Source organism: Chamaea fasciata, unplaced genomic scaffold, assembly GCF_029207755.1.
Source record: "Chamaea fasciata isolate MVZ Bird 193981 ecotype frontalis unplaced genomic scaffold, bChaFas1.0.hap1 SCAF_2, whole genome shotgun sequence".
NCBI classification, from domain to species: domain Eukaryota; kingdom Metazoa; phylum Chordata; class Aves; order Passeriformes; family Sylviidae; genus Chamaea; species Chamaea fasciata.
The window spans coordinates 110298362-110310885 of record NW_027094087.1 but is presented as its reverse complement, the minus strand read 5'-3'; the positions used below and the strand labels follow the sequence as shown (position 1 = coordinate 110310885).

The following is a 12524-nucleotide window of genomic DNA, read 5'->3' as shown; positions in this document are numbered from 1 at the left end:
CATTTCTTGACTGAAAGGGTTGTCAAGCTAGAACAGACTGTCCAGGAAGTAGTGGAGTGGAGTCACCATCTCTGGAAGTGTTCAAAAAAATGTAGATGTGGCACTTAGGGACATGGTATAGTGGCAGACCTGACCATGCTGGGTTAATGGTTGGACTTGGTGATTTCAGAGGTCTTTTCTAAAATCAGTGATTCTATGATTCTATGAATGACACAAGATCATTTTACTTCAGGGATGAGATGGGAACCAAAGGGCTGAACTTCCCTTTGGATTTCATTTACTCCGAGCTTCACTTGTGAGGGATTCAACACATCCCCAAGGGATAAAACATTAGTCTTCTTAATTTACAATTTCCTTCTAGTTTATAAATTTAATTTCCATCCGCATGTGTTGAAGTTTACAAAGGGGAAATGCTTCAGCGTCTCTTAATGAATGCCTTATGCATGGGCGTGAATGTGCAGACTGTGACCAGCGCCTAAACACGGGAGCTTCTTGTCCTCTGCTGCCAGGGTCCCGCGCAGGTGCCCTGGAACCCCGAGCGCTTCTGGCAGGACCTGTGACACCTGAACAAAGAGGTGGGGCTTGTGTCTGCCGAAATACGCTGTTCCATGTTGCCTAATTAAAAAATTAGCGCTCGGGTTGATGGGCAGCATCAGCGCCCCGCCGCCTCCGCCGCGCCGCCACCGGGTGGCGCTGTGGGAGCGCGGAGCCGCCGCTCCCGGTGCCGCTCCCGGCGCGGGAATCGGGAATCCAGCGGGGAATCCAGCGGGAGTCTACCCGGGAATTCAGTGGGGATCTAGCCGGGAATCCAGTGGAGAATCCAGCCAGGAGTCCAGCGGGAATCTATCCGGGAGATCGCGTGTGCTACCTGTGGTGCTCAGCACCCGTAGGCATCGGGGTTTACTTCCCAGCTCCGTCTATGCCGATTTACAGGATCCCTGTTTATGGTATCAGGAATTGCCTGTATCAAGCACACGCTGTGGAGCTGTGAAAATGTGGTGTTTTAGTCGCAAACAGTGTTTAGAAAAGAGGGGATCTCATAAAGTTTAACGGGAATCTCATGGGGTTTAATAAGAACAAATTCAAGGTGCTGCGCCTGGGCTGGGGCAGCCCTCAGTATCAATCCAGGCTGTGGGATGAGCAGCTCCGAAGTATCCAGGCAGAGAAGGACTTGGGGGTGCTGGTGCATGGTGGAGGGGCTGGACATGCCCTGGCCATGTGCCCTCAGCCCGGAGGTCAAGGGGGGCTGGGCTGCATCCAAAGCACCGTGGGCAGAGGTGAGGAGAGGATTCTGCCTCTCTGCTCCACTCTTCTGAGACCCCACCTGCAGTGCTGCATCCAGCCCTGGAGTCCCAGGACATGGACCCATTGCAGAGAGTCTAGAGGAGCAACCAAGCTGATTAGAGGGAAGGAGCAGCTCTCCTATGGGCAATGGCTTGGAGAATTGGGCAGTGCGGCCTGGAAAAGAGAAGGCTTTGGGCTGACCTGAATGTGGCCTTCCAGTACCTGAAGAGAACAGACAAGAAAAATGGAGAGAGACTATACAAGGGCCTGGAGGGACAGGACTAGGGGGAATGGCTTCACACTGAAAGAGAGTATGCTGAGATTAGATATTAAGAGGAAGTTCTGTGCTGTGAGGGTGGTGAGGCATTGGAACAGATTGTCCCAAGAAATTTCAGATGCCCCATCCAGAGCAGGTCCAGAGAGGGGCAACAGGGCTGGGGAAGAGTCTGGAGCACAAGTCCTGTGAGGAGTGACTGAGGGAGCTGGGGGTGTTCAGCCTGGAGAAAAGGAGGCTCTGCGGTGACCTTATCACTCCCTACAACTCCCTGAAAGGAGGTTGGAGCCGGGTGGGGCTTGGGCTCTTCTCCCAGGCAATCAGCAAGTAGTCTAAAGCTGCTCCAGGGGTGGTTTAGGTTGGACATTAGGAAGACATTCTTCACAGAAAGGGTGATTACACATGGAAATAGGCTGCCCAGGGAGGCAGTGGAGTCACCACCAGGTTTTTAAGGAAGGACAGGACATGGCATTCAGTGACGTGGTGTGATTGGCAAGGTGGTGTTTGGTCATAGGTTGGACTCGATGATCTCAGATCACCTAATTGATTCCGTGATTGCTGAAGGTGTTCGAGGCCAGGCTGAATGGAGCTCTGAGCAACCTGGTCTAGTGGAAGGTGTCCCTGCCTATGATGAGGGGGTTGGAATGAGGTGATCTTTAAGGTCCCTTCCAGCCTAGACCATTCTATGATTCTGTGAGTCTGTGATTTTGGTGCATATTTACACACACATCCTCTTTCATGGTGAAAATTACTTTGAAGATTTATGAATGTTCTTTCTTTGGGCTTGGCCTTTTTGCTTCTGAGTCCCAGAAAGGGGACATGTAGTTTTCATGGAGGAGAATGGTGGTGTGGTTTTGCAAAACCCCTTTTTGACTGATTCAGGTGAAAGTATCAGCTTTTTGAGTCAGACCATATTCTTCTGAGAGGTAAAGGCTAAAGAAGAGCTCATTCTGTTTTCAAGCTAAAGAAAAACTCTGACATCTGAATGCTTGCTTTATTTTTCAACTCACATTGCTGTTAGGCAAGTCAGATTTTAGGAGTGTTGTGCTTTGATCTTCTAATATAGCCATGTTTAAAACATTTTAATCACAAACCAGTTCAGTGTTCCAAGTGACAGCAGTTTTGTCATCCTCCTCTATTTGCACTCAAACCCATGCTACAAGTTTAGGGTATCCATCTCTCTTCAGTTCTGGGTAGAAAAGTTAAGTTTTAAAGGAAAAAAGAACTTTATTTCATGGGATCCACTTTTATACACTGTTCTCATATCTCTTACATTCCTCTGACCTGAGGCTGACCCTGTGCTGAGCAGGAGACCTCCCAAGGTTCTGTCCAGCCTGAGTTATCCTGCGTTCCTGTGGCTTGTGTCTTCATTTGCCTCAGATCTACCCATTTGCTTTCTCCCAAATGCAAGTTCCTTATTTTCCTCCAACCCTTTCCATTTTCCATTAACCTCATTTAAGCAGCAGACTGAGTTCCTCTGTTAAGTTCTGTGTGAACGCACTGGAAGCTGTCCTGCCGCACAAGGGAAGAGCAGGGTGCAACAAGGGGCCAAATGGGACGAGATTTTCACTAAGAGAGGAGTAATGAGAATGAGGGAAGCAGCATTTTTGGGAGATACCTCTGTGGGAAATGAGTGCAAGTCCCTGACCAGATGTGCCTCTGCTGTGTTAGGACAGCTGCTGCTGTATACCTGGGATAGTCAGGGCCACTGATCACTGCAAGACAAGGCTTGAGTGTGGAGAAAATGATGAAAAACAAAGTTTCCCAAGCCCTGGATATAGTGAATTGTGGGTTTAAGTTATTTGCTTTACTGTACCAAAGACTTTATATATATATATGTTTTAAATAATGAATAAAATTTTATTTATTTATGTATTTTTTCCCTCTCGCCAAAAGCACAGGGCAGGAAACTCATGAGACAGTTATTTACTTAATCATGTTTTCTCAAAGGATGAAACTGAAAAATGAATTTACAATTTTTAATTTATTCTTTTATCCCATTTTGAAACTGTATTTGTCTTTCCTTTTGCCTGTGTATCTTAATGATATTTTTCAAGCATTCTAAGATTATAGATGAAATCCTGAAAGCCTTGAAGAAATAATTTTGCTGTTGGCTCTATGGGTCTTTTTCTACCCTGTAACACTAGGAGGGATCCTGATTTGACTTTGATCAGTGGTCTGTTACAGAAGTAGGCTTATAACTATTCATATTGGAAGTTTAAATCCTTGGTAAAATGCCTTCATCACAGTAATAACAAATAAATCTTGCCCTCTTTGCTGCAGTGGATTTCACCCCAATTCAATATAAGACTCCACCACCTCCAAAACCAGAAAGAATTATTCCTCCTTATAATGGATTTGGTTCTGAAGAAGATTCTTTGGCCTCCTGTAAGGGTGTGGTTATTGAGCCTGCCCATAAGGATTACAGGCAATTCCTGATGAAAGACAGGTATCTCATGTGAAAAATATTTTCAGTTGTTTTAATTGTGTATTTTTGTAAAGGAGATAAATATTATGTGGGGACGTCATTTTTTTTTCAGCAAAATAAAGAGCTCATGAGACTTCCAAGGCACAGGTGCATGAGGCCTGGGTCAGTGACATGGCACTCCAATTTTCTGCAAACTCTGCAAAATTTGTCTTTGGAGGTGGCAAATATCATGACTCTTCCATCCTCTACCTCCTTCCCTCTGCTGTCTTCAGTGGGAGTTTGACAGAAATCTTAGTCCAGGCATTAGTGAGGAATTTTGGAGCATCCAGCACACCAACACAGATTTGGTTTTGTTTGAATTTCTGATTTTTTTTTGTCTGATGAATTTCATGCAGTTTACTGTAGAACTACTAAAGCTTTAATGCTTTTCTTTCCATTATGAAATGGTTTATTAGGCAGCAGTTATTGAAGCCAAAGCAAAAAAGCAGAGTCTTCTGTTAAAGATTCACCTGGAGAACCTTTGTAAAAGAGGAAAGCTGTTAGAAAAGAATTGGGAATGTATTGATAGTGTGTGTACAGAAACAGCAAATTATTTAAGACACAATAACTTAATAAATCTAGCTAGTAAGATCATCTGGTGGACCTGAATTTGTGGGAGATAATCCTAGTATGAATTGCTATCCCAAATTTGGTTTGAAAATATACATACCTAACTGTATTCTTCCTTCACAAATTTTGTGGAAAGAAACATGGGGCTTGATTTGCAACTCAACTTGAATAAAAATTAATTCCAGACCTGTGGCAGAGAAGTAATTTTCCCCTGAAAATTATTCCTTTCTATCTGACCGACTCTATCTGGTTCCATTAATTTAAGCTGAAAACAGTTTTTGACAAAGTAGTGAATCTTACGCCATTTTCATTCTTGGTGCAGTAATAACACAATTAATGTATGTTACAAAGCTCAGGAGAAGGCATCTCAGAGGGGTGAAAACTTCTCTCACACTCTGTTTTTTGTTTCTTACCTGTTCCTTTGCTTTTTTAGATATGGCATGGACAGTTATATCCTGCGCTACAGGGTGAAGCTCATCACAGACAGTCCCATCGACAAGGATCGAAAATTCATCCTTTCCTTCTTCCTGTGTGATGACACCATTTCCGTTTTTGAACATACAGAGAGAAACTCAGGTAAGATGTAGCAATGTCTCTAATCAGCCCCAGATACCCTGCTCATTTGGTTAGACTGTACAGTAAACATTGTGACCACACTCAGCAGTAGCAGAGGCAGGGATGTGGATTTTTAAATGCAAAGGGAATTACATCAGCAGGCCTGCTGCATTATCTTGCATAGCTGGATGGCATAGTAATTCATGATCTTCCTCACTCAGAATTACATCGTTCATTGCATGACAGTGCTTCACAATACCCTTTGGGACCTGCAAGTGTCATGCCTTAGAACTTTTATTACATTTTAATTTGAAAATCTGACCTTTAAACATTTGCTTTTGTTGTGGATAACATACAGGAATAGTATTGTAACTGATGATAAATAGGGACAGGAAATAGAAGACATCAAGAGTGAAAGACTAAATCCTTAGTTTTGCAAAATTGTGTTATGAAACCTATACAGCATCCATTGTATAGAAGCAGCTCATGAAAGCCAAACAGCTGTGACACTTTCTAACATACTTTACCATTAATCATGGAGTGCTGAGCATTTAAAGAGGGAAGATTTCCCTGTGCTAGAGTCTGAATGTGTGTTTGTGTACAATACTGAACCGTATTCCAAGAGCCAAACTGACAGTGTTTAAGTCACAAATAAATGCTTTGTTACTTCTCAGTTGCTTGATCTATTGCTGGAGCATGGTCACCAAATGCTGTCAAGTTTAAATTCGTTTGGCCTCTGTTGTGTGTTTCAGGCTGCCTCCAGCTGAGGATATGAAAGATTTTGTGGTTTTCAAGCATCTTTTTATTTTCCTGAAGTGTCTTGTGCATGGATGGAAGGACACAGCAGTGGGAAGGATGTCAGGAAGTAATTCTGTAGTTCAGAGAGTTGGGGGAGCTTTGGCTAAGCATGACCCTGTAGGAGAGATTAGTGTCTTTCTGTGAAGCCCACTAAACATCTTCAGCAACAGTTTCAGAGCAGCTAACATCCAGAAGTGCCTTTTCAATCCAGAGAACTTCTGATGGCATCTCTGCTTGTATCCAACTATGTTATGAGTGGATAAATAGGGACCTCAACCCCAACTAAAACACAAGCAATTCTCTGAGAAGTGTTTTGATAAGGTGTGGAATACCTGCTTAGGACTTCAGTGAGCATTCCCAGTTAATCCTGCTCCACTATAGCATCAAGATTTAGCACTTTCATGGCAGCAATGTCTTGTTATCAATATTCTACTCACTTCCTGGCATCCATTGGCTTGACATTTATGCAAATTCTTTTGTTGCAGCTAAATACACAAACACACACACACACACACACACACGTGTATATATTTAATATGTAATGCTGCTGTGAGGCTCAAGATCAGCTCACTTCTCCACCACTGAATGACATGTTTGGTTGGCACTTTTTATGTCCAGAGACATAAAAGGTGCTAAAGGTACAGCTGCACTGTTAAATTGAAGAAGTCCAGGGAATAGTTTGAATCTTGGACCCCAAGGATGTGTGCTGCCTGTTCTGTCACTTCTAGTTCTCCTTTGCACCATTTCAACTAGACAAGGCCCCAGAGAGCTTTGAACACACAGTAATAATAGCTGTGACCTGAGAATCCAGATTTATCCCACAGCACCCAGAGAATAGTCAAAGCTACCACAGCAGAGCAGATGTGGTCAGCTGGTCAAGCCATCAGCAGCATGAGTGCCAGGCCAGAGATTGCTGCCTGCCTTCCTTTTATTTTGGAATGAGAATATGTGCTGGGATTTCACCTGGGAGCCCATTGGACACTGCTGGTCAAATAAAATGTGAAACAATAAATGGGCAAATTTGCCCACTAATAGTAACAAATGCTTGAAGGCACATATGAAAGGCATGTGTCTTTTAACTTCCCTGGGTTGTTAAAATAGATGGAGTAGCTGACTTTTAGAGGTAGTAAAAGGTGAAATGGAAGGATGTGACTGAGAACTGGCCATTGGAGAGTTTAGTGGGAACTGCAATGAAGAGGCAAGGAATGTGCTGGAGGAGGTAGAGCTGCAGTTGGAAAGAGACCTGAGTCTGCACAAGTTTGTTTGTTCCCACTTTCCTTTTCTTTCTACTTCTTTTCTCTCACTATCCCTCCCTCATTTTAGACATGTCTGAAGGAAAGTGAGTTAGTTTCTTCAGTATTAAGAATGAGAAGGATTTGTAGAGGTCACTTTATAGTGGCTAAGGAAAAGGAGTAAGGCATCCAAAATAACAAACCCTATTGTGCACAGGTTCAGAGGGCTAATTTTACCTTTTTATTTACATGAACTGGTTCAAATTGGCAAGTAATGCTTCAAATCCCAATCCTAAAATGGAAGTAGTAAGTTGCTCTTAGTTTTCTTGGTTCAGCAACCTGAAGGTTTCAGAGAAGTACTTCACTCTAATATTAGTAACACTGAAACTCTATGAAATTCACAGGGCTGGACCTCTTGAGGCACTTCTTGAGATGGGGATCAAAGCATGAGAACTTTGGCTCCCCATGAAGAAGATCACAACCCCTTTTTTACTCAGTGTAAGACCCAGCCAACAGCTGTACAAACACCTGCAAACTCTGATCTGATCTTAATGGAAGAGGGTCTTTTGTGGTGGTGTTTATTTTGTGCTTTGAGCCTGGCTTTTGTAGATTTCTATCAAAACTCCTTATCAGGTTTCAGTGTAAAATCTCTAACTTAATGAGATATTTTCAGTCATTTTTCTTTATACCACTTGTAATGTATTAACCTGTAACATTTAAAAAACCATTATGGGACAGAAGTAGGTTTCCGATATAAGTGCACAGTTGCAGGGAAACAGAGAGGCAAGAGTGAATTTCCAATCTTACAGAGACATATTAAATATTAAAAACAGTTGCCAAGATTATATAACCTAAAAAAATTTCTTATTTGTTTTTATAGCTGGGTGAAAAGGAATGTGTTAACATTAGAGTCACATTAATGATTTGAATTGTTTTTTGATTCAAGCAAGGCCTGATTATTACCATAGTGGAGAGGTTCTTTTGTCTTTTATGGTGCTAATAAAGCAATTAAGACAGACATCTGCTCCAGACTCTGGTTTAATAAGTAGTTTGGGTTTCACATTCATTTATAATTTTAACTATAAAAGGCATTTAATTACACTGTTCATCAGCCTTTTATTTGACTTGCATCAGTACCTGATATTAAGGCAGATATTTAGTAACATCATTAAATGTTACTAGAGTAAGCTTTTAGCTTTTGGCTTTTGACTTGGAAGCTGAAATATCAACAGGAAGCAAACCCCAGAATTGTTGTAGGGCACATATCCCAGTGAAACTAAACATGTGACAGGAGGTTTTCCAGAAAGCTTGGTACGTGCAATGCAGTCCTGTGGTAACACCAGAAGTTAATACAGGAAAGTGAAATGTTCCTTTTAGCATCTTACCCACCCTTGAGTACCTCCTGCAGTTTCTAGTGACATAAATAAAATCATTATACTGTGAAAAGGAACCATGTGACATACCCACCTCACAAAGCAAAGGGCAGACCACAGTTAGATTGCTTTGGCAGAACAATATGTGGAAGACAGTATCATGTCACTCCTACATTTTTAACAAATTTAAAAAGCCCTTTAAAAGAAGTAGAATTACAATGCATCAGAATTCACAATCTTCAGAGGACAGCGCTCTCTTAATTTGTGATTTTTTTTTCCTTTTTCTGCTTTTAACAGTTTAAGGATAATTGTCTGCATCTTGGTGTTTGGATCTTAGGCTTCTCAAGGACAAGTTCCAAGGCTGGCAACAGGGTTATGGGAACCATTTGAAGAGGCACATTTCTGTCCCATTTTAAAGAAAAGCAAAGTAGGGAAGGTGCTTGGCAGTCATTCAACTGAGACGTGTCCCAGAATGTGCACAATGTCACTGTTGCTGTGGACACTGGCAGAGACAGTCCTTTTAGCAGTGAGAGGGAGGGGAAGAGAGTATTCTGAGACAGGAAACTGGAGAAAATGTGGTATTTAAATACAAATAATCTCATTTGGGGTGTCTTTTTGTTGGTGGCTTGGAGGTTTTGTGTGTGTGTGTGGTTTTTTTTTCCAAGTAAAGCCATAATAAATTATTTTTCATTCTATTCCCATAGGGATAGCTGGTGGAAAGTTCCTGGAAAGAGGTCGCATTAAGAAGCCTGGGCAGGAACTCTTTAAGAGTGAGCCATCTGAATACTACAAGGCTCAGGATCTGTTTGTTGGAGCCAGAGTTTGTTTCCATGGTCACAGCTTTCTTTTGGTGGATGCTGATGAATACACGTTCAACTACATGGAGAGGAATGCAAATGAGGTGAAGCAGGCTCTTGTTAATTTCTCTTATCTCTCAGGACTGCGGTTTATCCATATATTTTTCAGAATTATTTGTACTGTTTCCTCACCCAAAGCTCACAGCCCAGTGCTCTCTGTCTGGCAATGGATTTAGAAGATGCCAGCTGGGAGTGCAGGCAAGTCTGGCCACCCTTTACTGTCCATTCCCTTTTCAGTCTGCATTAAGGGTTGTGACAAGGGATATCGCTGCCTATTCCTTTTTGAGGCTGATCATGAACCGCTTGTCCCTGAGTTGATCTAACCCTTGCTGAACCTACAGACACTGTCAGCTTCCACAACTTTCTGTGGCAGTAGGTTGAAAAGTTCGGTGCCTGCTATGAAAAATAAATATCTGATCAAAGAGGTATCTTTTATCTGTTTTAAACCAGCCTCCTACTAGTTTCAAGGCCAGTTCTACTGTTCTGAAGTTTGGGGAAGATTCCCATTTACCTTATGCACCACCTTCATAATTTTGTAAATCTAAGATATTCTTCCCCCTCGGCCTAATCCTGTGCAGCTAAGAGTCTCACCCTTTGTAGTCTGTTCTTGCAAAGTAACTGTGATATGTGGAGACTGGAACAGTGTTCACTACTCAAGATCCAATGCAGTCCTACTGATGAGGCTATTTTATGTCCTGGTTTGATTTTTTGGGTTCATACACATTTTTCTACCAAACATTTCCCTTGTAATATTAGAAATTCATATTACAGTCAGGAATTCAAGTTTAAAGCATTTATTGAGTTTTACTGTCTTTTCTTGTTGCCTTCAGAGGGGAGAGCAACAATAAATTATGAGCTGGGGTGCCTCTGCTGCTTTATACTGTAGCATAATGGTGCAATTTTTTGTAAATTAATGTGGATTAGCACCATCTGCCTTTCCTGGAACAATGAGGAAGATCTGCAAAATGCTTGTCGATGTAAAATCCTAATGCTGCTAAATGCTGAAAGCAGTAAAATACAAAGCTGAAATCTCAAAAATACAACCCAGTGTGTTTCCTTCCTGCTGCTGAATGGTTTCTCCTCCTGGTAGAATCAAAACCAAACCTTTTCTCCAAAATGCAGAGCTCATGTTTAGATAGTAAATGTTCTTTGGAATGTTGTTTGCATTGATTGTCCTGGATCAAATGGATGAAACTTTAGTTTCCCAGACTGAATGATTGTATAGTATCAAAATAAAAACTGCAAAATGGGAAGAGTGTCCTGGGTTGTAGTATAGGATGTGCGCAAAGTATTCTATCACCATCTTCATGAACTGTTGAATCCAGGTGGGGCAGTGTTTTCCCAGACCCCTCCCCTCTGGGCCATTATCTTCTGTTAATGGCCCATCAGATGCCTTGCCCATGACTCATAGATAACTCCCTCCAGGAGCTATCTCTGTTTAATGGGCCATCAAGGACCCCCTGCATAACTCATCATCCCATTGTGAGATGCTCCGCCCAGGGGGAGGAACCAAGCATTCTCACCTGGATACAATCTGGGGTTTGGGACAGTACAAGGGGCCCTTACCCACTGGATTCCCAGAGGAACAGAGCTACCAGACCTTGCTAAAGGATCACTGCTTCAGGAAGACCACCTCATCTGGACTGCTTCCATCACTCTGCTCAGGTAGTATTCTGACTCTGTCAGTGGTCTTTTGTATTATTGCATCTATTTTATTTTACTTTCTTTCCTTTCTTCCTATTAAATTGTATCTCTGACTTGGAGCCTCTCATTTGTTTTGCTTTCAAACCACTACATTTTTTTGGCGCCCAACGTCGGGCAGGAGGCACTGAGAAAAGTCAGAATTACAATTTTGTATTGAAGGAGACACCTGTTCGCTATGATGCTCAACATGCTTACATGTGTCTTATACCTATCTCTCTATATTTTTCCGCACCTGGGGCACTTTCTGCCGGTCTTAGTGCTCCTGCGTAGACCAGGGTATGGTACTAAAATTGCTTTATTGGTCTATTATATCCATTGCTTGATAAACTCTGAGGCAATGAACATGATTCAGAATATATGCCCAGTTTTGTTTTCTTGTACTGGTCTAAGATGCTACATCTGGGGCCTCAACAATCTCACCCAGCCCCTGTGGGGAGGGGTAAAAAATTATTTTTTCCACCTTTTCAGGCATGACACAGCAGTTTTTGAAAATGTGGAGTACCCTCTGGATGCCAAGGACAGCATGATGTTGTTGTTAATCCTGCTTTGTCTTCTCTGCACAGCCCGCACCATGCTTAGAATCAAAACAATACATGGTGTGATACAGCGTGTTCTGAAGGAAGAGGAAGAGGGAAAAAGAAGCAGAGCAACAGTATCAGTGTCTACACAGACTGTCACAGAGGAGAAAAGAACCAAAGGCAGGGCAACAGTGTCCTCATCTACACAGACTGTCACAGAGGAGAAAGAAGCGAAAAGTGAGGCAACAGTGTCCACCTCTATGTAGACTGTCCCAGAGGAGAAAGGCACCAAAGGTGCCATCAGCATCTCCACACAAACCGTCACCGAACCAGAACAGCCTAAACCAGTAGCAGTTGCCCCCGTTCAGAAGAAGAAATCAAGGACCAAATCAGTCCGCACAGTGACAGATGAGGGTGCAGCAGGACCTCCACACCTAGCAGAAGAGACAGAGCCAGAAATCATCACTCTCTCTCTATCTCTGGGTGAGCTGCGTGACCTGCGAAGGGAATTCACCCGCCAGACCAGCGAATCCATCCTGACCTGGCTGCTCCGCATCTGGGACGCTGCAGCCAATGACACCATTCTGGATGGAAGTGAGGCCAGGCAACTGGGATCGCTGTCCCGGGATGTGGTCATTGACCAGGGGATTGGGAAAACCCAAGAACCTCTCAGTCTCTGGCAGCGACTGCTAACAAGTGTGAAGGATAGATACCTTTGTAAAGAAGACCTCCAAGTGCACCAAGGAAAATGGAGCACAATAGAACAAGGTATCCGATGCCTGAGGGAATTGGCTGTGCTGGAGATCATTTTTTCAGAAGATGAGAGATTTCCTAAAAACCCAGATGGTGTCCAGTGCACATCACGGATGTGGTTGAGATTTGCACGGCTTGG

General features: G+C 42.9%; 1 protein-coding gene across 1 annotated transcript in view; it reads left to right on the top strand.

Moving 5' to 3' along the window:
* EFHC2 (EF-hand domain containing 2) overlaps positions 1–12524 on the top strand; it is a 61727-nt gene that overhangs the window by 28493 nt on the left and 20710 nt on the right. Inside the window, exons 9-11 of the mRNA XM_066177308.1 lie at positions 3842–4007; positions 5029–5171; positions 9258–9454. Of these exons, the coding sequence (XP_066033405.1) occupies positions 3842–4007; positions 5029–5171; positions 9258–9454 (506 nt within the window). The remainder of the gene's footprint in view (positions 1–3841; positions 4008–5028; positions 5172–9257; positions 9455–12524) is intronic.